Below are 21,931 nucleotides of genomic sequence, written 5' to 3'. Positions count from 1 at the left end.
AACATTGCTAAGGATGGACACGGTATCTCAAACATTCACAATCATGAAGTGTGATTCACGCATGCAGGTTTTCGCAAGGAAGACACTTTCAAGGCGTGCTTGCGTTGTAAAATCAATACATGACTGCACTTGTGAGAGAAAATGAGACAATAAGCCGGGAAGAAACTGTGTAGCATATGTCTGTGTCCGAGAACAAGGTCATGTGTATCTGCCATTGACCCGAAGAGTCATCAGTCTCCAAAACCGCACACCATACCTCAAACGCCTTTTCCGTCGTAATGCAACCCATTGCGCCTGACCGTCCGATCCAAAGCAGAAGCCCAACGCCCTCGTGTCCGTTTTGTTGATCCACCCACAGGAAAGCTGTAGACCTACTCCTCAGGTCCAGGCCTGCCATCGAGCCACTTGGACATGTAAGGCCCATCGAGCCAATACCCGAGTTTCCTATAGTAGCTACGCACACCGACACCAGAAATAACGCTGATCTTCACACTTCCGTGCTCGTCTCTCGCAATCCTCTCGGCCTCCTCCATGAGAAGCGTACCGAAACCTTGATGCTGGAATTTCCTCGGGTCTCTGACGTGCAAAGGTACAGCCATGCCGTAAACGTGCAACTCGCGGACCAGACTGGTGGGCTGCCCAACCAACTCCTCGCGGAACGTGTACTTTTCCGAACACTTACGCAGGCGGAGCAGACCGACCAAGATGTCCTGCTTGGGATCCTCGTAGGCGAGGAAAGTCTCCCAGCCGCCGTTGGCGGTGTAGTCGCGACGGACGAGCTCGATTTGATTAGGCCTGATCTTGTTCTTGACCTCGTTAACACCAACTTCACGAGTGCGCACATCGCGGCAGGTGGTTCCAAAGTCCTTCATACGCGCCAAAGCCAGCTCACGCAGATTACCGTTCTCGACACCGGACGTCACCAGCGGCATGGGGATATCACGCTGGACGCGGTAGATGCGAGTCCAGGGGGGAACGAGGGCCATTATCCTTGCCACGAGGTCGATCAATCCGTTGGGTGTGTAGTTTTGATACCTGCCTGTCCTCCACAACTCGTAAAGGCCCGTTCCACGGATGACAAGGGTAGGATAGATCTTGAGACCGTCGGTACGAAAAGCTGGGTTCTCAAAGTACTCCCGGAACTGGTCAAGATCTCTCTCCATGCCGACGTTCGGAAGGTCAGGCATCATGTGGCTGACCACCTTGAAACCGGCATCCTTGGCGAGGCAAAAGGTTTCGGCGACGGCAGCAACGGTGTGACCACGGTTGGTATCGCGGGCAACATCTTCGTAAAGGGATTGAACCCCAATTTCGAGACGGGTGCAGCCGTAGCGCAGCATGCTCGAAAGATGGGGCTGAAGGCAGTAATCCGGTCTAGTCTCTATCGTAATACCCACGCACTTGATGTTGCTCTGTTCTCCCGACCTCACAGCCTCGTCCACGTTCAAGGTTCCGTAGCCGCTCAGGGCGTTGTGTAGCTGGGAAATAAACTCGTCTCTGTATGATTCAGGGAGCGACATGAAAGTGCCGCCCATGATGATGTATTCGACCTTGTCGACCGAGTGGCCCAATGACTTTAGCTGATCAACTCGTCCTCTCGCCTGCTCGAAGGGGTCGTAACGAGCCCGGATGGCTCTCATCGATGTCGGCTCATATCCCGTGTATGACTGTGTGCTGTATTCGAAGTCGGAGTCTGGACCACCGGGGCAGTAGACGCAAATATTGCCGGTATACGCAATATGGGGGCATCGATGGGGCTTGCACATGACAGCCACTACAGCGATACCCGACGAGGTTCTGATGGGCTTGGCGATGAGTCTGGGCAAGATGTACTTCTTGTAATGTTCGGGAACAGCGGCGATAATAGCGGTTAGTGGGGGGACGTTGTTGATTTTGTGTTTCTTCGCAAACTTGGATCGAAGGCTGTTGAGATTAATGTCCTTTTGCGGACGGCCGTTTTGAGCGGCTTCATGATCTTCGATGAGGGCGTTCGCGATGTCGGCGCAACATCTCAAGAACCTGTCGTTTTCGGACGGCAAGTTTGCATTCTTCTTGCTGCGAGTGACTGTGACCGTTGTTGTCGCCATGTTTGCGCTGTGTCGGACTGGCGAACCTCGTATCTCGTTATTGACGGTTTAGGTGTTGGCGTTGAATCAATTATTTGAACCTTTTGCGGGGCAAATTTCGGGACGCTTCAGTTGTCGTTGAAGGTGCCGTACCGCATACGCCTGCCGTGGCTGTAACAGATGTGCCAGCCTCAACGCTGTCAAGTTTGCATGGGCGCTTCAAGTCCACCCACTGAAGTGTCATGCATCGGCGGTCATGCATGTGCGTGCACCGTGACAAGTGACCTCGGCGTAAAATGCGGCTGAACTAGATCCACCAGCCACCCGTCGCCGAGCTCCGGGTCCCCTGTCCACGGAGTATGTAGATGTGGCTTGTGACTTGGCGCGGGTTGACAATTTAGCCCCGAGAATCCGCCGGTACCCTGGCAAGCTCCGCGAGACAGGCAGGTACGCTTGATACCGAACGGTACTTTGTGACGTACAGCTGGAGCTGGCTTGGTCAGGTACCCACCAAGCCATCTGGGTCAAGTTTCTCACGTTAGAAGAGCGGCGGGGTTGGGTGTGGTCACACGCAGCCATCTTGGAAAAGCGTTAGCGCGGTGTACCTGGCTGATAACAAGACCCTCATGAGCTTGAATCGCATTGCCGCAGACCCTGCCGTGGGCGGTGGGCGGTGGGTGTTTTGTGGGTCTGCGACAGGAGCTGTGGCTCGCGAGCGGATCCTGTCATAGTGCGGCCCGAAGTGAGAGCAACTAGTTGGAGATATTTTTCGAGGAGAGAGGGTTCTGTTGGCTGGCGGGGAGTTGGAGAAGCTCGAGCCGTCGACGTCCTGAATTTCTACGTGCGATCCCGTGCAAAACTGGAAACGAACAACAAAACCCCCCCTCAACGACATCATCGGCTCCATTGTTGGCTCTCTCGCCCATAATACTGCCCTCTCCCTCCCCTTTCCTCCGGCGCCCTCCTCATTCCCACACTATTCTTGCATTCTTGCCCACAGATTTCACAATGCAGGCTATCGCAAGGCAAACACGGCCCGCGGGCAAGCTCGTCCAGCAGCTGTCCAAGAGAGCCTACAGCTCCAACTCGTCCCCCTATGCGGCGACCATCAACAACCTGAAAATCAACGGCGACACCAAGGTTCTCTTCCAGGGATTCACGGGCAAGCAGGGAACGTGAGTTAGAGCTACCTCCCCTGCCCGAAATTCCCCGTTCCCCGTTTTCCCCATTGCGCCCTGCTTGTCGTGACTCGCGACGCCGATGACACGACTCGGGCGCATCTGGGGAATGCTCCACCTCCACCAACTGCCCATGATCACAAGCTTTCCAAGACCAGGACACCATTGGATGTGATTAATGCTGCGAATTTGACTTGGCTGACGATGGCTCATTGTACAGTTTCCACGCCCAGCAGGCCATCGAATATGGTAAACCACCACCCTCAACCACCCACCACTGCCACCATTCCCCTCGCTTATCTCCCGCTTATCGGTACCGATCTTGGGTCGCAAACTGTCGCAAACATGGAATTCTGACGCATTTCGCCCTCTGTTCTAGGCACCAATGTTGTTGGCGGCACCAACCCCAAGAAGGCTGGCCAAACACATCTTGATCGCCCCGTCTTCTCCAATGTGAGCGAGGCTGTCAAGGAGACCGGTGCTACTGCCACCGCCATTTTCGTCCCGTAAGCACTCTCCGAGATACCAGCCTTTGGGGGCCTTACTAATAGCAACATCGAAAATAGCCCCCCTCTCGCCGCTGCCGGTATCGAGGAGGCCCTCCAGGCCGAGATCCCCCTCGCCGTGTGCATTACCGAAGGCATTCCCCAGCATGGTCAGTACAATGGCTCACAAGGACGGCGCGCAAGCGGATGAAAGCGAATTTTGGAAACCAGTGATCTAACCGGGCGTTGCAGACATGGTTCGCATCACCTCTATGCTCAAGACTCAGTCCAAGACCCGTCTCGTCGGTCCCAACTGCCCTGGCATCATCGCCCCCGGTCAGTGCAAGATTGGCATCATGCCCGGTTTCATCCACAAGCGCGGCCGTATCGGTATCGTCAGCAGATCTGGCACCCTCACTTACGAGGCCGTCAACCAGACCACCCAGGCCGGCCTCGGTCAGTCTCTTGTCGTCGGTATCGGCGGTGACCCCTTCAGCGGTACCAACTTCATCGACTGTCTCAAGGTCTTCCTCGAGGACGGCGATACCGACGGTATCATCATGATCGGTGAGATTGGTGGTTCCGCCGAGGAGGAGGCTGCCGACTTCCTCAAGGAGTACAACACCAAGAACGGTGGCAAGCCCGTCGTCTCCTTCATCGCCGGTATCTCCGCTCCCCCCGGCCGTCGCATGGGTCACGCCGGTGCCATCGTCGCTGGCGGCAAGGGTGGTGCCGACTCCAAGATCAAGGCCCTCGAGGCCGCCGGTGTTGTTGTCGAGCGCTCGCCCGCCAGCCTCGGCAAGGCTCTCCGTGATGAGTTCGTCAGACGCGATTTGCTTTAAGAAAAGTTTGAAGGGGTTCATGTTTTAATCTTTCGAACATTTTCTTTTGTCTACTTTGAGGCGGACATATGAATAGTCGCAGCAGCCAGCCAACCAGCCATACAACCAAAACATCTTGTCCATGTCTCCTCTGTCTCTGCGCACGGGTAGTCTTGTATTTCTGGTTCGGCTTATCTGCCGACCTGGTCGGGGCCGAAGGCACAGTCAGAAGGAAGCAGGGAACGCGGAGCGTATTGCATTTGTGACTGTGTCTTGGGATGACAATTGAAGCCTGATAGAGACATTTGGCCATTGCTACTGGGAGTGGGGACTGGGCGTATACCGTGTGGTGCATTTATATCCCTTTCCGCATCTTGCGACGTTCTTGTTGATAGAGGTGAAACCAAGGAATGGGTGTGGGCGGTTAGGTATATTATACTTTCCATTTATTCACAACGTCACATAAACATGACTTACCGACCTGTCTTCGCCTATTGGCTTGAATGCGCCATACACTTTGTATAGATACGCTATCACTTTGCTAGCTACCATGTAAAGGAGGACGGAAACTCCGAGCAACGGGAAAGTGAGGAATCAGTAGTAGAAAGAAGCCAGAAATTCCATTGCTCCATTGACACCCTTGTCGTCCGTAAAACTCCATATCCGAATGCGGCTGATGTATAAACTAATAACAGACGAAGCCGCGCCATCCTACCACCGAATAAACCAGTCGAACGTCGGCCTCAGCTGCTGCGGTTTCCATCCTTCGCTTTACCTGTCCGCTTTTAAAGTCCATACCGTTCTGATTTCCATAATGCTGATCGGTAAAACCATACCACCACCTCATCACTATACATAGCCGTGTTTGTTGCTCTCATTGCCCGCCCTCACTCTCGAATGTCACTGCTCGCCGAGGAGCCGCGCAGTGATATCGCCCATGTATGCTTCCTCGAGTTCGTAATCGGCGCCTCCGTTCCGGTCAATACCCACAAATTTAAAAGCATCGACCACCTTTTCTACGTCGAATCCCATGTTGACAAAACGATCCACCAGGTCCTTGTTATATCCAGCATATCTGTGTTGGGTTCGCCAAGCAGGCTCTCAAGGTTAGTCGCCTCTGACTTTTATTCCGGGTTTCCAGTAATGCATTGTCCATATGGCTTTTGCTTAACACAAGGTGGTTCACTGCATCGGGATGGTCAGAAATGCCACGTACCTGCTAGCATCGTTCCTTGAACCTTCCTTTGCGGTCTCATCATACTTGAGAGGAATCTTGTCCACCCTGGGCGCGCCGGCATACTTGACGGCCCAGTCGTGTGCCGTTCGGGCGAACAGCTTGGGGTTTTCCATCAACATCTTGGCCACCTGGGCGTCCTGGGGATCCTTCGGGTTTGGCGATTCAAGAAGCATTCGTACGGCAAGCAGCGCTGTCTTAATCGTGCCGACCGGGGACCATGCTGTTCCCAGAATGTCGAGGCAGATGGCGCCCTGTAAAGACGTCGGAGGGTTAGTTGAGCTCTCCAAACTCCACCTACTTCCTAACATCCATCATAAAACAAGGGGACAAAAACGAGAGAAACGTACAGTGACACTGCTGACGTTGGGGTGCCAGATCTTGGTAATAAGATACATCGAGGGCGGCTTGAACGGGTACTTATCCGGAATCTGAATGTCGACCTCGTATGTACCCCCAGCATAGGGCGAGTCTGGAGGGCCGCTGAAGGAGCCCTTGAGGTGCGACAGATTGCTCGAGTCGAGAGGTTCGGCCATGACGCCCGAGGTCTCGCGGTCATTCCATATATCCTGCAATTCCTTCGCAACGCGGCGCTCACGAGTAGTCGCCATGGTCAAGTGATGGGGTGTTGGTGCAGAGGAAGGGAAGTGTATTGCGCCCAAATGGGAATGGGAGTGGGTACAGTATATGGTTTGCTGTTGGACGCAAATAAGATGGTAGGAAGTGGTGTTCAGCGAAATAAGTGAAGTATAACAACGGAGTACTGATAAGATTAACCTTGTGGAGGGGTCAAGGAGGCCCGTGAAATGATGTTGCAAGGTGAGACGGGAGGGTTTCTTCAGTGATGGAGGAGCTGGCAGTGGAACGAACGACAGGACGTTTTAGGTTTTCTTCCGCAACTGATCGAGGATTGGCGAACCGGGCCTGCTTAGGTACCGTAGGTTATTTGTGAATGCAAGGCTGAAAGAGCATTCGCTGACAAGGTGAGATGGTCGTCGTCACTTCCTGTCGAGGGAAAGGAAAGCAAAAAGGCAACTTCAAGAGTCAGGTGGGGAGCAGCGTCCGTAGAGGTACCCAAGAGTGCCAAGAGTCAAATGCTCACATAACCTAATTGGCGAGCGTGGTGTTCTTCCTAGTGTTTTGATCGCCTCAGCCACACCTTGCTTTATTTTTTAGTATAGTACGGGCAAGGTTGAGGACGAATGACCACTGTCGCCCTCCAATGTACACAAAGTTGCGACGGGATAGGATGGAAGCAGGAGGCTCTGGCTGGACTCGTCCCTGGGATGGTCCCCTCCCTTGCCAATGTCGTGGCCATGCGCTGTATGTATGGGAAAACAGTCCGTCATACGGTACAAGTACAAACTTAAAGCTGTGCAGCTTGTCCAGGTATGGTCAGTAGACAGATCGAATGCAAACGCACAGCAAGTGCTAGGAGCGCTCAAACGACATGCAAGGTGCTATTGCCCCCGGCAGCTTAGTAGTCTTGATGGTCTGTGCGTCAGGTGTACGACTGGACGACAGACGGATGAGGTGTGTCGCGTTCACTGGGGGCCTGAACTGGAGCTCGCCATCCCGTCGCAACTGAACCTCAAACGGGCATCCGCCAACAACGAACACCAGCACAACTTAATCGTTTCCATCACTGCCGCTGAGATCAACGAGTTCAGATCGTGCGGCACTTTTGCGACCCCATCATATAATTCTCAGCACCCCTTTGAGTCTTCCACCACACTTTCAAGAATCGCGAAAGGCGGACCGTCAACATGGTCAGTTGCCGCAATACGGAGCTGAGCTCAAGCTTGCAACGCATCGCATACTGACAAGCTGCGCAGGGTCAAAATCAGTCTGGCATGGGCGGAGGCCAGGACCCTTCAAAGTCCAAGAAAGATAAGGTAGGATGGCTTCAGTTGCGTCAAGGTTTCTGTTGTGCGCGGCATGCTTGCTGTCCTGTGAGACTCAGGCGCTGACATCATGGACATCGCTAACCACCATCGCCACCAAAACAGAAAGATAAGCCCAAGTACGAGCCGCCGCCGAAGCCTACCACCCGCATCGGTCGCAAGAAGAAGAGACAAGGCGGTGCCAGCGCTGCCGCCAAGCTCCCCTCAGTGTATCCGACAAGCCGATGCAAACTCCGACTCCTACGAATGCAACGAATCCACGATCATCTACTGCTCGAGGAAGAATATGTCGAAAATCAAGAACGTCTACGCAAGGCGAAGACCGCCAAGGACAGCAATGCTCCTGCGTCCGAGCTCGAGTCTTCCGACCGTATGGCTGACGAGCGCTCCCGTGTCGATGATATGCGTGGCAGCCCCATGGGTGTCGGTGTTCTCGAGGAGTTGATCGACGACGACCACGCCATCGTTTCCAGCACATCGGGGCCCGAGTACTACGTTAGCATCATGAGCTTTGTCGACAAAGACCTTCTGGAGCCCGGCGCCAGCGTCCTGCTACATCACAAGAGTGTCAGCATTGTTGGCGTGCTCACCGACGACACGGATCCGGCCGTCAGCGTCATGAAGCTTGACAAGGCGCCCACGGAGTCGTACGCGGATATTGGTGGCTTGGAACAGCAGATCCAGGAAGTTCGTGAATCAGTTGAGCTTCCATTGCTGCATCCGGAGCTCTACGAAGAAATGGGTATCAAGCCACCCAAGGGTGTCATTCTTTACGGTGCTCCCGGTACCGGTAAGACCCTCCTTGCCAAGGCTGTGGCAAACCAAACTTCGGCAACGTTCTTGCGCATCGTTGGTAGCGAGCTTATCCAAAAGTATCTTGGTGATGGTCCTCGACTGGTCCGCCAGCTTTTCCAGGTATGTAAAAGTGTTTCAAGCTACACTGTCAAATATATACTCTAACATGTTCCTCAGGTTGCCGCCGAGAATGCCCCTTCCATCGTGTTCATCGACGAAATCGATGCCATCGGTACCAAGCGTTACGACTCGACATCGGGCGGCGAACGTGAAATCCAGAGAACCATGTTGGAGCTGCTGAACCAGCTGGATGGTTTCGACGACCGTGGAGACGTCAAGGTCATCATGGCCACCAACAAGATCGAGTCGCTTGACCCTGCTTTAATCCGTCCTGGCCGTATCGACCGCAAGATTCTCTTCGAGAATCCCGACCAGAACACCAAGCGCAAGATCTTCACGCTCCACACCAGCAAGATGTCACTTAACGAGGATGTTGACCTGGAAGAGTTCATCGCCCAGAAGGACGATCTCTCAGGTGCCGACATCAAGGCCATCTGCTCTGAGGCCGGTCTCATGGCCCTCCGTGAGCGCAGAATGCGGGTGCAGATGGCAGACTTCAGAGCTGCTCGTGAAAGAGTTCTGCGCACCAAGCAGGAAGGCGAGCCCGAGGGCTTGTACTTGTAACATAACCGCATATTATCTGGCCTAATTTGCAAGACTTTTCAGATTTGGGCGGATTGCGACTGGGAATGGATTTGACAATTCAGCCTTGTGATGTCGATATCCAGCCATCACTAAGCGTACCTTAGTTTGAGTGAAGATGAAGGGATACCGTAGCGTTTTATCATGGAGAAAGAAGAAACTTTACGGTTGGCTCCTGTAAGGGTATGTTTTCCACGCCTTAAATTGTTGGTTCGTTGATACATTCATTGTGAAGTCCAGCTTCATGTCAGTTGTATCTACGCAAAACGTGAAGCCCACCACTGCCTCTCATCCTACTCATGTAAGCTTGACGCTGCACCTCCTACGTATGCTATCTCTCCCATTGTCACCAGGCGGCATCTAATCTATCCTTCTGCGTGTATCCTTCTCTCTATCTCTATACATTTAACCACCCTTTACTCTCCTGCTTGAACCATCATGGTCCCCATCACATATTCTCCTCCCCTGCTGATCAGCCGCACTCAAAGCCTCCACCAAGCCCATTACCCCCTCCGACCAAACCTTTTTACCATCCTTCGTATCTCGCCCTCGTTCCGGCCAAGGCACACCCCCTTTCGGAATCTCCTTCACCGTGATCCCCTTCCTCCCATAAAACTCCTCATTCGCACCCCCCTCGACACCACCACCACCGTCCCATCCATCGACTCCCCTGCATACAGCCCCCCTTGCTCCTGATATAACCGTACACCAACGGTTTACTATCACCATCATCCTTCTGTTTCTCTTCCCCTTGGTCTGAAATGGAAGAAGAGCGACCAGAACCACCAAGCACACCCTCTACCCCCGCCCCAGTTCCATCGGCCCAGCAACGATCCCTACGTTCCCACTGCGACTTACACGGGGGCGCTCAGCGAAAGCGCGCACACGGCCGAGGGGGTGCGTGAAACGCAGACGCAGTCCTAGATGTGGATGCCAGCGAGGAAGCCGGAGCCTAGGGAGTGGATTAGAAAGTCTCAGGGCGGGGACCATTTTTGACATTGGGGTTGGGAGCCGAATTGGGCGAGAGATGACGATGCCGGATTCAGAAGAGCCGGAAAGATGGAGGCCGGTGCGGGAAGGCGGTGATAACTTGCTAGGCCGGGATAGGTGGCTAGGACGCGAAGGAGGGGATGTGGATGTGGATAAGGGAGGTGCGAGAGGAGCCCTGATTAATGCAAAAAGATTGAATAATCCTAGTTGTCACATTGCTGATCCATTGTTGAAGGCTAGAATGCTTCGGGATCGAGTGCGTTGGTTATTTTGTTGGTGGGCGTTCCAGCTTTGACGCTTAGTTGGGTGCTCGCTTGTCTTTGTTGTTGTTATTCAAATGTGAAGTCTTCTGTTCCTGTAGCAATGTCAGCTCCTGGTAGTAGTCGGAATTGGTACCGCCCGATGCGAGTATGCGAACCCAATCTATTTGCCATGCATGACATTTGCACACACATTGTTTCCCGGAATTCTATGGAAGTGTAATCTATGGGATCTCGAAACCCAAAGAGCAAATTCTCAGTTAGACGAAGTAAATATCCACGGTACAGGAAACACAGATACCCGCGCCATCTTACCCGTCGAAGTAAGCATGCCACACACGTTATAGAACTAGGCTCCAGAATGTCACGACCATACAAATACGAACGATCAAAGGTGCTTTGAACGGCCACCCCTGCAGCGCTGTACATTGAACATCATCTTTGAGAGACAGCCAGTCTTGGAAATATTGCTGAACCTTCACCAAGAAATCTGTGACACCAGTCAACAACCAATCGTTCCCCAAAACTTCAAAGTTGTGCAGCTCAGCAGCTCACCATCATCACCAGACATCGCGGGGCAGCTGAGTGCACTGATGTCATCGCAAGCCCTCCGGTTACCGGCTCCACACTGTCCGGGACTTCGGCGTAGGACTCAAATTCGCACCAATGGCTAGGTCGTGATGTGTTTCATTTTTTGGGACCTCGAAAGCCCATTCGAGGTCATTGCTTATGAGTCGCTCTTCAACAAAGACAAGACAGCTCTGCTTGGCCAAACAGACCGCAAAAGGGGAAGAAGGCAAGGATGATGTTGGGAACCTTACAAAAAAAAAGAGGATCAACAAAAGGATTTGGGACCTGGGAGGCTCGAACTCCCGACCTCAGGATTACTCTGATTTTTTAACCAGATCATATAGGTATATGAGACCTGCGCGCTAGCCAACTGCGCCAAGGTCCCAGTATGAGTTATGAAATCAAGTCTGGATTTGTGCTCTATATAGTCTGCGAGACATGCCTCCTCGGGAACACGATGCTTTTCGAATTCCAACACTGATTGATCTTTCTTATTTGCGAGCTATTGGTTGGGCCAACCAGAGGTTAGAGTTCTGTGGTGGCAAGAGAGAAAGGAGAAAGCAGATAGTAAGAAAAGAAGAAAAGCAGGAAAGAGAAGGAAAGGGGAATGTATATATAAATGGAGAACATAATCTAAGAATCGGTAATGCGGATTTCAATCATTTGTACACATAGACAATGGTCCCAGCATACTTTTTACCTAGCTCGATTGGCGTGAGAGACTCGAGTCTGGTTGGAATCTAACGTAAACCCGTCTTCCGTGTAATTGCACTTGTGAGTGAAAGACATCGTGAGATCCTGAAAGGGAAAGAGGCGGAATATCCTTGTGCAAGATTGGCAATGCTATTTTAGAAAAGTGATGCTCAACACAAAAACTACAAAGGAATGACAGACTTAGAACAAGTCAAGGTTTCAAGCGCCGGATCATATGGGCTGCTATAGACGGTTTATAGGGAAGAAGAGTAACGAAGTTTATGACCTTCTTGTCGACGTGAAGTACGCCACCCCCGAACTGGAATAGGAACATGTACAACTTCACAAGCTTGCTTCATTCATGATATGCGATGCGCAAATGCGAGTTAGGACGTGTGGACTAGGTAACTTGCACATGGCGACTATGTCCAAGACCCCAAAGTCATAAGTACACCATGAGATGATCACGATGTTTGTCATTGTATGGTAAATACAGTAAGGTTTGGGATGTCGTGCGGACAAGTATTCAATTAGTTATTGGCCAGGGGACTTGGAAAGGTATTAACAGCCACTAAAGGACCGTTTGTCTCTGACCAGCTCGCAATGTCAGGTGTGATGCTTCACTAGATAATTAGCCTAAGGTTGTGATGAAGTCGTGGGCTCGAGGCGTTAGCCATGCTTGGAAATAAATGTGATACTGTAGCACAACGCTACGATATCAAAGGGTTCGTTCGAAGACTTTAGCATTATTTGGCTTAAGTACGCAGTAGTCATTCATTGGCTTGCTTCAGCAGTTCGGGCTTGTGCACGGGGTGCCGCTGGACAGCATGGTCGTCATCTACGAGACGCAAGGGTCCCTTCCTGTCATGAGAACACGCCTGGCACGCACCACACAAAGGGCCTGAACTGCATGCTGAACGCCCGGGGGTATTTGTCTTGTTTCTTCCATTCATCCCATGCATGATCTCTCCATTGGTTGTGTGATCTCATCATTTATTCGTATGAGGTCCCAAGCCTGGGACAAACAGCGAGTCGAAAAGCCACTGACTCCTCCACATTTCCTCGCAAATGTTGATGATGCCCTGAACCGCGCCAATCTAGAGTGAAAACGCACAAAGGATGAAAAGTCGATGAAGCAACAGCTACTATCTCTAGTAGCCGAACTCCTTGAGAGCCTCGGCGGTCTTGTCGTTGACCTTGGCGCTCTTCTTGGCCTCGGAGAGCTGGCGGGCGGCGACCTTCTTGCGCTCGTAGTAGGCGGCGCCCTTGGCCTTGCGGCGCTCCTCGAGTCTACCAAGCAGTTAGCAACACAAGGTACGCTGTTTCGGGAAGCAAGAGCCTCAGCTCTGATAGAACCGACGTACCTGGAAACAACATCCTCGTACTTCCAGCCGACCTCGGAGCTGAGACGGCCAACGGTGCAGAACTTGCGACCGGGCTGGAGTCTCAGGACACGGAGAGCCTGGGGAACGACCATCTTCTTCTTCTTGTCATAGGGGGGAGGGACACCCTCGAAGACCTTGAGGCGCTCAAGGGCAGCGGCGCCACGGGCAGTTTTGTGGGGAATCATGCCGCGGACAGCCTTGTAGAAGATGCGGGAAGGAGCGCGGAAGTGGAAGGGACCTATGCGCAGTCAGTATTGTCTGGCCGAGAACTCGACTGTCATCGTCGTCGTGTCGGAAGGGCTGTAACTCACCACCGCGAGTGGGGTTGTACCGGGTCATCTTGCGCAGGTACGAGTGGTACTTGACTATAATCGCGGTTCCGTGTCAGTCTGACTGTTCTCGTCGTTCGATGCTTATTGTTCGTTTCGCCCATGACTGCGATTCCCAATTTGCCTTCCTCCTGCTGTGCCCAATTCCAAAATCCTCCCGAATATGCCCATTGTCGCAGTCATGTTTCTCGGTTTCGTGTAGGAGTGAAGGTGTAACGTACGCTTGGCGCGGAAGAACTCGCCAGAGATGTTGAGAGCCTCGCAGCGGACGACAACGATCTTCTGGCCGTTGAGGAGCTGCTTGGCGACGATGCTGGCGAGGCGACCGAGGAGGTGGCCCTTGCCGTCGATGACGACCTGTAAAGCAACAGGTTAGCCATCACAAAACTGCTGCTGTCGCACCCTTGCGGTCGACCGGCCCCTCTCAGTGTGCCATGTCCCAAGCTTCGCGCAATTCCATATCCGTATCCATCGCCATATCGAACATGTCGTAGCCATCTCGTTCGGTGTCGCTGCAGCGGTCGGCAGCCTAGCCATTCGTCGCAATACGGATATGGAACCGGTGGAAACCACATCCATCATCAAGTCGGTTTCGGGGATTCGCAACGTACCACAGACTCGAAAGAAGACATCTTTGCCGGGGAAGACTGGGTTGACAAAGAAGGAAGATTAGCGATCTGTCCGTCAAGCTCCGGCAGATCAAATGGGCAGCAAGTCTGGCTCTTACCTCGCGATGGTTGACGGTCTGCGACTTTTTTGTGTGTGCTGAAAATTGCCCGTGTGCTTGGTGTTGGGACATATGCACTAGTCCGTTTTCGGACGCGGTGGAGGCTTGCCAGCCAGTGTGGCCTTTGCTGCCTGAGGCGTTGGGGTAGGGTTAGACCTACAGTCTGTAATTGGTGGGGCTGGTTTTCGCCTTGGTTGCTTCCCGTGTCTTGGCAATCCTGTGGCGCGCGACGACCACGCTGATAACCTTATCACGGCCCCCTTGATTCTGATCTCAAGGTACTTGCAGTGGTTCTTTCGTGGACAGAATGATTACCTATGATCTCATCAGCGGACACTGATAAGTGAAGTGAACTCCAAATTGACGGTTAGATTTGTGATTCTGTGTCCTTTGCCATGTTTGTGGTCATCACTTTGAGCGACGACTTCTCACAATCAACAAGACGGACGATCATCGTCACGTCACTGCTGGCCATCAAGGTAGTTACCAACGAGTCTTTGTATGCATTGCGAACTCTTTGAACTGGGCCTTGGGAGGGACGCCTAGTCAATTACCATCTATGACCTGGTCAACAACATCCCATAGCTTCGGACCATGTTCTTTGCATAAAATGCTAGATTCTCTTATCTTCCACGTTCTCGTGTCACACCGTTGGACAAGAGATACAGGAAGCCTTCAACCCGCAAAAGCAGTTATAGAAATCTAAGCACAACAAAGAAGAGCAGCTGGTGGCGTCGCACCAGTAACCCCGATGCGCCTTTCACATGGCTGGATTACCAAAGTATTGTCAACTTTGTAACGAGGAACCACCTAAATCCCTCCATTTTCATGCTGATTATGAAGCTTGAAAAATGACAAAAATCCGGGTACTACGCCTATGACCGTCCACACTATTATGCCTTAAGAGCCTCGTCGAGCGTCTTCAAAATATCCTGGCATTGCTTCACCATCTCTTTCCTCCTTGTGCGAACTGCGACATCTCCTCCCGTTTCGATATCGTCAAACTTCAGGAGGACCTGCTGTAGGATCGTCTCTGAAAGCCTGAGGTGCTCCTCTGATCTCTTTTTAGGATCCGAAGGAGGATGGGTCGCAAATTGTCGGCACAATGGCAGGAGTGTGTTGTTGAAGTGGGCGGCGATTTGATCGAGCTTCTCGATGGGACCGCCCGGAGCAACTGAGGCCGGACTGGCGCGAGTAACGCTACCGGCCGAGATAGCGGAGATTGCCGAGACCCCGGACACTCCGGATGCTGCCGAAAATCCGGACTCGGCTGAAGGAGAGTGAGATCGAACTCGTGAAGCTGCCCTCTTGCGAGGATCTTCGGTCGGCACTCTGAGACCAACATCCGAAACACTCTCTTGTGGGCTCTGAGGGCTACGGGCACCTCGTTCTTCCCTGGTCCTGCCCCTGCGCTTCTTACGATGCTTTTTCGACGGCTCAGGCTCCTCGCGGACCTCGTGTCCGTCACGATCAACAATAACAATCTCATCGCTCCCCACATCACTGCTGCTCTCGGATTCGCGCTCGCTGATCGTAACCGTGATCTCGCTGTTGTGCTTGGCTCCATACTCTCGAATGGGCTTGTCATCATCCCTCAAGCGCCGGCCCTTGTAGTACAGACGGATCCTCCCGTGGCGATCGGAAATCCCCAAGATCAGCTTCACTCGCTCCTTCACATCGCTGACCAGGAGTTTGCCGTCGCCAATCGAGTACGCAGGAAACCCCTCAGGGTACACAGCGTTCTTGTAAACAATGTTAAGAGCGTCGTCTTCGGGTTCTTCGTACCTGCTGATACCCTGAACAGCAGCCTGTGGTGACCGAGCATAGTCGTAGCGCTGACTGTATCGAGGACTATCAAGATCCTCGGTAGTGATGTAGCTGAAATCTTCCTCAGTCACACTCGGCACACCCCCTTGACCAACACCCGAGTTCCAAGGCGACAAGCTGGGGCGCCCCCACCAAGACATCTTTCCTCCCTTTCTGCTTTTGGATTTCCGGGCGGCGACGACGGGGATGACGCTCAGAGCGAGGAGTGTACCAGCGGCGGCAGTGTAGACCTGGGAGGGAGAAAAACCGGTCGCTAACTGAAGATACTCTGAAGCTGAGGCTAGATGCTCAGCGGTAGTCTCGAGGTAAGGCTGCAGCTGAGTCGGGACTTTCAACAAAGACGTGATGTTGGCAAGCTGGGCAACGAAGGCACCTGACGATGCCGAATCTCCTCCGGAAGCCACCTTTGCGACTGTGTGCTGGTCCTACGACAGTACGCCGTTGACCTGCTGCGAAAGAAAAGAAGAGAAAGTGGAAATCTGAAGAGTCTAATATAGTCGATCTGGTCGGTTTGGGGGGTAATTGGGTTGACGTTTTATGGGTGGGATCGTATGATACGGCGCTGCTATCAGCTTGGCCGCAGGCGTCGAGCAATCAACGGCGGACAAGATCTAGATTGGTAGAAGGGCGTGAGACCAATCGCAAAGCTGGGGACGTAGTGTTTTGTCTTCGTGGGTTGGCAAAGAAGGGCACGAGAGACCGGTTGTCTTTGGCACCCGTATCCAAAATGGGTAGGGAAATGACGACTAGAACGACGATCACCGCCTCGGGATCCAAGGGTCCTTTTTCAGGCTGTTGCGCAGATGCGGGAGTGGGCGTCTTTGGCAACACAGCCGATTGGGTTGGACGAGTCTAGCAAGGCCGGCAAGGTTGGGTGCGAATAGTGGGAATGGCGGCGGACAGATGGGAGGCCAGGTTCGGGTGATGTTTGAGGTTTGAGGGGTATAGGCCTGGAACGTATGGTGGCGGTTTGTTCATGTACTATGTAGGGACTCGGACAATTTCGAAGTCAGAAGGAAAGGTTAAAAGGGCGACCGGGATCCCAACTTTTCATCTGAACACCCGTCCGAAAGGGAAGAACCCACGGAGCCGCTAAAGTGGCGCCAACTCCCAAGGCCAAGGCAAGCTTGCTTACTACTCCTGCCCCGGGGCGTGTCTGCTGCAAGTGCTCTCATTGGAACCACATCGGTATCATTAGGTAATCCATCATGACTCGCACGTTCATCGACTGGCTCATGTTGTTCGCCTCATAAGCTCAACGGCCCCTTCATTGTTCTCCAATTCAACTATCTTTGTGACCTTGGATGTTACATACCTTATTATGTGGCTCCCTGCAAGAGGCCGCTTCAGGGCCTCGACTCGGGCAAGCAAACAGTGAACTCAACGCTCTGTTGTTGTGAGTGTGCGACTGAAAATACAACCACCAGTCGTTGCCTCACCCTGGAGAGAATCGTCCACCAATGTCGGATAACGTCGAAAGAAAGAGGACGCCAACCTATCCGTTCAGCCTCTCTCCGCCTCGCTTTCTCGTACGCGTGGGAGAGCCGAGGCGTGTTCGGTTCATTCTTGTCATAATCTCGAGAGCTCTCTGGCGAAAATTCACCACGAAGTACATGATCAACCAGCAGGCCTTGTTCGCACGGCCGAACCTGGAATATGAGCGTCAGGGTCACTCACGTGCATTGCTTCCTAAGACCCGTGGAGCCGTCTCGCCCTCTGTTCTGGGGAAGGTGGACTGGCCGACTGGGTCCAGGCCAGGATCACGATGCCGTGGCGGCAGCAAAGTCGATGACATGCATTTCGTTCCAGATGAAGTCATGGCCGGGCCCAAGGCTGCCGACAATCTGATCCCCTCACATGCTGTGAATAGCCTCATTCGTCGCTCCGATAAGTAATGCTGGCAAGTCCGCCTCACCAGAACTTGCGATCTGGCCCGATTTGCGTTCCCTTGAGCACAGTGCTGGAGAGGGCCGTGTTTGCCAGGCTGATTCAAGGGTATGAAGTGTTGCATTCGCTTCTCGCACCAGACTGGCCACCAACTGCCCCCGGCCAGCCGTGGCTGCTGTCGGCATTCCGAGTGGAACCCTTGATGGCGGCTATCCTCGCTGTTCTGATGACGTTCCTGTCAGCATTGCAGCGCGGCCGATTGCGGACGACCCTCTTCTTATCACCATGGGTATCATGGCATCGTGAAAGATATTACTGGAAAAACAAAACCCTCGGCAGTTTGTAGGCACTTCAAAAGCTTGGAGCGATCGAACATCATTTCCTGGTGCCGATATCGTTTTCAACTTCAACATTTGCGCGGAGGCTTGCCAAATCTCAGCACGGCCAAGTATCGTGGCTTGGAATTTGGGGAAGTGGGGTAGTTAAGGAAAGGGACGGAATTGAGATAACGGCGGGGATTTGATGATGGCTTTCTGGTGAATCGCGGGTGAATCGCGCGGTCGGAAAGGCCTTTGCGTCATTGGAATATTCGTGTCCATGCAGCACCTACTTCTAGGATGGGCCGTGTACATAGTAAAGACGGCAAATATTCGATTTAAGGAGGCGCAAACTGAAATGAGAGATGATGGCAACATCCATCCTATATCTGATATTCGAGACACCTCGAGAGACCGGCGGACTTCAACCGGTTGAGCTGTGTTCAAGTTGTTTCCATTGAGGATGAGGAAACTGAAATCACTCCGCAATTAACGTGATGGAGTCGCCCGCGGTGACTTTGCGGCATCTTGCACGCCGAAAGTGTGCAGAAGCCGCACAGTGTCGGGAGTGCCTCATCCCCGATCCTCTATCAAATGACCCAGTCTTTGAACTGCCCGATATGGGTGAGCCTTCCAAAACTGGAGTCGTGACAAATTCACACCGAATGTCGCAATCGCTATTCCTCCCCCTCATATCTCGTTGTGCCCACCCTAGTTCGACACACGGTCACACACGCCCTTCCAACGCTCCGGTTTCTGCAGTGCTTAGTTTCCCCAAATTTACCCATATAAAGCCTTTCCCCTCCCTTTTGTGTAGGTATATATATCTATATCGCTCTCTTGGACCTCCACCTCGCGCAATCTCTATGTCCTTCATCTTCCGCCGCTTCTTCTCCAGCACAACATCAACCATGTCCGACGCCGCTACTCAGAAGGCTAAGCAGCTGATCAACGACAACGCTGTCGGTATGTGACAACTCTACGTTCAACTGTTTCCCGCGTTCCCCTGCGCACTGGCATATGAAGTCGCGCGAAGCCATCCGCTACATCGGCACGGGCCGCTACACGTGCGAATCTTGTGCGCGAGTCCGACGGTCTGGTGCATACACCGCTCGCTCTAGAACCCTTATCGTGTATCTCTTGCGGAAGCTTGCTATTTCGATCTTCGCTCTCGCCTGTATCAATGAACTTGGAAACTGGCTTTTGCTCTTCCATGCAGTTAATTGCAGATAATATGCTACGAGTCGCATGCGGCAACCCATTGCTAACAATTCATTGTCGCAAACAGTTGTTTTCAGCAAGTCCTACTGCCCCTACTGCTCCAACACCAAGCAAATCCTCGACGGCCTCAATGCCAAGTATGCTACCTACGAGCTCAACCAAGAAAGCGACGGCTCCGATGTCCAGGACGCTCTTCTCAAGTTGACCGGCCAGCGCACTGTCCCAAACATCTTCATTGGCAAGCAGCACATTGGCGGTAACTCCGATCTCGAGGCTGTTGTCAAGAACGGCAAGAACGGCAAGAAGATCCAAGAGCTCCTCCAAGAGGCGGGCGCTCTGTAAGTCGATTTCCGCAAGACACATTAGAAACAACCTCGGTGTTCTCGAAGGACACAACTGTCTGGGTTGAAAGAAACCTCTACAGGGAGAACCGTTGGCCAAGGGGAAAAGCGCTCGAGAGGCTCAAATGGTGGGAGACATCACGAGAGCCCCGTGGTGTGCGTGGCGCCATGGGCCTCTACTTCTGCATAGTAGTTTTTGTAATTGCGGATCGGATACCCAGGGATCTAGCAAAGGGTGGCTATTCGTCTGAAGTGGTTTTGCGAAAATAAAAGCATTGGAATACCCCAACATCATGGTCATACGTGTGCGCAAAGCTTGGAATCGTGATCATAGGAGTGCAAAAACGCGCCCGATACATTACTGCTTACATTCAACCCAATCCTGGGCTAGAAAGGCTTGTAATCCCCTCAATCAATGGGTTTCTTATTATTCGTATTGGCTATACCACCTGAGCCGCGATGGTTCCAACCGGCCTCTCCACAAACTCCATGATGCCCTCAACTATGCTCTTTCTCGCCGGCTCGCTGGCAACCTTCTTGCCAGCCAAGTAGTTCAGCCACAGAGCACGTGAGACACGCTCGTCATCAACGGTGCCAACCAGCTGTCTCCCTGCCGGCCTCCCTTCCTTCTTGTTCCCGCCATCATCATACACAACGCTCAACTTACCCTCTCCGTCGCGGATTAACAGAAGTTCTTGCTTCGCCGGAACCTTTCCGCGGTTGAAAATCTGCCTGAAGTCTTTCATCGCCTCGCCAAATTGCTCGTCCCCAACCTTACCAGCCCTGGCCTGGATAGCACGCACGAAGCCATCCCTCAAGTGGTGGAAGTCGGTGTCGCGCACGGGAACCACACGGAAGACGGACCGCGCAGGGATTCCGTTCGCCAGCAGGCCGTCCCAGATTTCTTCACCCTTGGCGGGGTCAAGCAGATCGGTGCGCAGCTGGTCGCGCTCGCCGGCTACGAGCGTGGTGGCAATCGGGTTGACCTTCTTGGTCAGCGCCGACTGCAGCGGGGCCACGTCGGCGGTGGCGACGTAGTAACCCACCACGTAGACCTGGATGCCGATAAAGGTGACGGTGCGCAGACCGAAACCCACGAGGGTGTACTCGGTCTGGTCGGGGCCGGTGATTGTCGGGGCCAAGCCCGAAGCGGAGGGGCCGGGGGCGGGGGCGATGGCCCCCTCAAAGCTACCGAGCTCGAGCGTACGCGGGAAAGTTGGGACGGTGCTGTTGCCGGTTGGTACGAGTTCGTGGCCTTTTTCGTCGCGCAAGACTACTTTGCGCTCGACGGCGTTGGTGCCGGCGAGAGGATCGGTCGAAGGCAGGCTGGAGTCGGCGTGGACGGGTTTCTTGAGCTCGAGCTTGATGAGGTAGCCGACGTAGATCATGGAGCTGACGCTACAGAAAAGCCCCGTCCAGAGGAAGGCGCGGCGGTTGCGGGCATACTTGAGTTGTTGCTCCGAGAGCTTGTTGACGTCGAGGCGGTTGAGGTGCTCATTGGGTTGGCTTCGCGGAGGGCTCAGAAAGGTTCGGCGTGAAGCTGGAGTTCGTGTTGCGGCTTTGGCCGCGGATCCAAAGGACCTGGGCAGTTGCTTGAAGGTCGACTGGCGAAGCATGATTGTCGTGGACTGTTGCAAGCTTCAAGGCCGTTCTGTGCAATTAAAGATCAGTTGAGTAACTTGACTGGTTAACCTCATGTCCAAGCGTTGCACATTGATCTTGTGCAATTCCTGAAGACCTTGTCCTAGTCGCTTGGGTCTAGAAGCTTTGAGGTTGGTGATGCTGGCTCTAGCTCCGTAACCAGAAGACGAGATTGACATGGCTTAAGTTTGCTAGGTAGCTGAGCTTCGCAGTGGCCAGCGGTGGGCACTCAATTCGAGTTCAGAGGCTTAACAGTAAATCTCCGGATCGCCTCGAATTGTCGGTAAAAGTGGCCGCAAAGTTGTTACACATTGTTAAAAGTACTAGCAATTCGATGAACTAAATCGGTATCGCGGGACGATAATGAATCCCGTTGTCAAAAAGTGAATTTGCCGATGGCCTTCCATCCTGACTGCCCTACAAACCACAAGAATTCCACAGTTCCATCTTTGAAAGTATTTTGCGTGCTACTTGTACATTAAGCTGCCTCAACCGATATCGATCACCTAAGATACCCCCAACTCCCGCGACACGATTCCGATGATGCATATTAGTGTA

The 21,931-nt window shown here is 53.0% G+C and overlaps 10 protein-coding genes and 1 non-coding gene across 12 annotated transcripts; 4 read left to right on the top strand and 7 right to left on the bottom strand.

Annotated features, from left to right (window-relative positions):
• Positions 1-56: 56 nt before the first annotated feature.
• On the bottom strand, positions 57-2,392 carry elp3 (elp3 ortholog). The gene has a single exon (XM_956502.3). The coding sequence runs from the start codon at positions 2,085-2,087 to the stop codon at positions 372-374; it is 1,716 nt and encodes a 571-aa protein (XP_961595.1). The 5' UTR covers positions 2,088-2,392; the 3' UTR covers positions 57-371.
• Positions 2,393-2,815: 423 nt separating this feature from the next.
• tca-8 (tricarboxylic acid-8) lies at positions 2,816-5,201 on the top strand. The gene is made up of 5 exons (XM_956500.3): positions 2,816-3,241; positions 3,465-3,493; positions 3,624-3,750; positions 3,811-3,899; positions 3,982-5,201. Exons 1-5 carry the CDS (start codon positions 3,075-3,077, stop codon positions 4,569-4,571), a joined length of 1,002 nt encoding a protein of 333 aa, XP_961593.1. The 5' UTR covers positions 2,816-3,074; the 3' UTR covers positions 4,572-5,201.
• NCU01225 (ubiquitin conjugating enzyme) lies at positions 5,037-7,089 on the bottom strand. The gene is made up of 3 exons (XM_956498.2): positions 6,135-7,089; positions 5,767-6,038; positions 5,037-5,625 (listed from the first exon to the last, which is right to left on the bottom strand). Exons 1-3 carry the CDS (start codon positions 6,393-6,395, stop codon positions 5,451-5,453), a joined length of 708 nt encoding a protein of 235 aa, XP_961591.1. The 5' UTR covers positions 6,396-7,089; the 3' UTR covers positions 5,037-5,450.
• A 252-nt stretch (positions 7,090-7,341) lies between these two features.
• On the top strand, positions 7,342-9,754 carry rpt-2 (regulatory particle, ATPase-like-2). Its single transcript, XM_956497.3, has 4 exons — positions 7,342-7,553; positions 7,620-7,679; positions 7,794-8,603; positions 8,661-9,754. Exons 1-4 carry the CDS (start codon positions 7,551-7,553, stop codon positions 9,165-9,167), a joined length of 1,380 nt encoding a protein of 459 aa, XP_961590.2. The 5' UTR covers positions 7,342-7,550; the 3' UTR covers positions 9,168-9,754.
• NCU01223 (hypothetical protein) lies at positions 9,591-10,175 on the bottom strand (the record flags this gene model as incomplete). Its single annotated transcript, XM_956496.1, has 2 exons — positions 9,591-9,941; positions 10,044-10,175. 2 exons carry the CDS (start codon positions 10,173-10,175, stop codon positions 9,591-9,593), a joined length of 483 nt encoding a protein of 160 aa, XP_961589.1.
• Positions 10,176-11,284: 1,109 nt separating this feature from the next.
• On the bottom strand, positions 11,285-11,390 carry NCU15109. Its single transcript has one exon. It is a non-coding gene; the product is annotated as a tRNA-Met (tRNA).
• Positions 11,391-12,050: 660 nt separating this feature from the next.
• Positions 12,051-14,230, bottom strand: NCU01221. 2 transcript variants are annotated; one of them, XM_011396186.1, is made up of 6 exons: positions 14,140-14,230; positions 14,024-14,059; positions 13,634-13,769; positions 13,395-13,448; positions 13,063-13,321; positions 12,051-12,988 (listed from the first exon to the last, which is right to left on the bottom strand). In XM_011396186.1, exons 1-6 carry the CDS (start codon positions 14,209-14,211, stop codon positions 12,850-12,852), a joined length of 696 nt encoding a protein of 231 aa, XP_011394488.1. In that variant the 5' UTR covers positions 14,212-14,230; the 3' UTR covers positions 12,051-12,849. The 2 variants fall into 2 exon arrangements, with proteins under 2 accessions (XP_011394488.1, XP_011394487.1); XM_011396185.1 differs by having other exon boundaries at positions 12,203-12,988; positions 14,024-14,152.
• Positions 14,231-14,494: 264 nt separating this feature from the next.
• On the bottom strand, positions 14,495-18,530 carry NCU01220 (BAG domain-containing protein). The gene is made up of 2 exons (XM_956493.2): positions 17,282-18,530; positions 14,495-17,194 (listed from the first exon to the last, which is right to left on the bottom strand). The coding sequence occupies exon 2, from the start codon at positions 16,104-16,106 to the stop codon at positions 15,033-15,035; it is 1,074 nt and encodes a 357-aa protein (XP_961586.1). The 5' UTR covers positions 16,107-17,194; positions 17,282-18,530; the 3' UTR covers positions 14,495-15,032.
• NCU16988 (hypothetical protein) lies at positions 17,261-18,524 on the top strand. The gene has a single exon (XM_011396528.1). The coding sequence runs from the start codon at positions 17,427-17,429 to the stop codon at positions 17,859-17,861; it is 435 nt and encodes a 144-aa protein (XP_011394830.1). The 5' UTR covers positions 17,261-17,426; the 3' UTR covers positions 17,862-18,524.
• Positions 18,531-18,803: 273 nt separating the features above from the next.
• Positions 18,804-20,152, top strand: NCU01219 (glutaredoxin). The gene is made up of 2 exons (XM_956492.3): positions 18,804-19,136; positions 19,459-20,152. The coding sequence occupies exons 1-2, from the start codon at positions 18,836-18,838 to the stop codon at positions 19,731-19,733; spliced, it is 576 nt and encodes a 191-aa protein (XP_961585.2). The 5' UTR covers positions 18,804-18,835; the 3' UTR covers positions 19,734-20,152.
• Positions 20,055-21,644, bottom strand: NCU01218 (hypothetical protein). Its single transcript, XM_956491.3, has one exon. It carries the CDS (start codon positions 21,346-21,348, stop codon positions 20,173-20,175), a length of 1,176 nt encoding a protein of 391 aa, XP_961584.2. The 5' UTR covers positions 21,349-21,644; the 3' UTR covers positions 20,055-20,172.
• Between the last annotated feature and the right edge of the window lie 287 nt (positions 21,645-21,931).

This window comes from Neurospora crassa, linkage group V, assembly GCF_000182925.2.
Source record: "Neurospora crassa OR74A linkage group V, whole genome shotgun sequence".
Taxonomy (NCBI): Eukaryota; Fungi; Ascomycota; class Sordariomycetes; order Sordariales; family Sordariaceae; genus Neurospora; species Neurospora crassa.
Note: the sequence above shows the minus strand (reverse complement) of the source record. Positions and strands in the feature narration are given on the sequence as shown.

Coding starts and splice junctions, on each gene's coding strand:
- NCU01225 (XM_956498.2), bottom strand. CDS start 6,395: ATGGCGACTACTCGTGAGCGCCGCGTTGCGAAGGAATTGCAGGATATA. Junction 6,039..6,134: donor CCAACGTCAGCAGTGTCACT/GTACGTTTCTCT, acceptor ACGTCTTTACAG/GGCGCCATCTGCCTCGACAT. Junction 5,626..5,766: donor TCAAGGAACGATGCTAGCAG/GTACGTGGCATT, acceptor AACCCAACACAG/ATATGCTGGATATAACAAGG.
- NCU16988 (XM_011396528.1), top strand. CDS start 17,427: ATGTCGGATAACGTCGAAAGAAAGAGGACGCCAACCTATCCGTTCAGC.
- NCU01220 (XM_956493.2), bottom strand. CDS start 16,106: ATGTCTTGGTGGGGGCGCCCCAGCTTGTCGCCTTGGAACTCGGGTGTT.
- NCU01221 (XM_011396186.1), bottom strand. CDS start 14,211: ATGTCCCAACACCAAGCACACGGGCAATTTTCAGCACACACAAAAAAG. Junction 13,322..13,394: donor GTACAACCCCACTCGCGGTG/GTGAGTTACAGC, acceptor GACTGCGCATAG/GTCCCTTCCACTTCCGCGCT. Junction 12,989..13,062: donor TACGAGGATGTTGTTTCCAG/GTACGTCGGTTC, acceptor ACTGCTTGGTAG/ACTCGAGGAGCGCCGCAAGG.
- tca-8 (XM_956500.3), top strand. CDS start 3,075: ATGCAGGCTATCGCAAGGCAAACACGGCCCGCGGGCAAGCTCGTCCAG. Junction 3,751..3,810: donor GCCACCGCCATTTTCGTCCC/GTAAGCACTCTC, acceptor CATCGAAAATAG/CCCCCCTCTCGCCGCTGCCG. Junction 3,900..3,981: donor CGAAGGCATTCCCCAGCATG/GTCAGTACAATG, acceptor CGGGCGTTGCAG/ACATGGTTCGCATCACCTCT.
- NCU01218 (XM_956491.3), bottom strand. CDS start 21,348: ATGCTTCGCCAGTCGACCTTCAAGCAACTGCCCAGGTCCTTTGGATCC.
- elp3 (XM_956502.3), bottom strand. CDS start 2,087: ATGGCGACAACAACGGTCACAGTCACTCGCAGCAAGAAGAATGCAAAC.
- rpt-2 (XM_956497.3), top strand. Junction 7,680..7,793: donor CAAAGTCCAAGAAAGATAAG/GTAGGATGGCTT, acceptor CCACCAAAACAG/AAAGATAAGCCCAAGTACGA. Junction 8,604..8,660: donor TGGTCCGCCAGCTTTTCCAG/GTATGTAAAAGT, acceptor CATGTTCCTCAG/GTTGCCGCCGAGAATGCCCC.
- NCU01219 (XM_956492.3), top strand. CDS start 18,836: ATGTCGCAATCGCTATTCCTCCCCCTCATATCTCGTTGTGCCCACCCT. Junction 19,137..19,458: donor GATCAACGACAACGCTGTCG/GTATGTGACAAC, acceptor TGTCGCAAACAG/TTGTTTTCAGCAAGTCCTAC.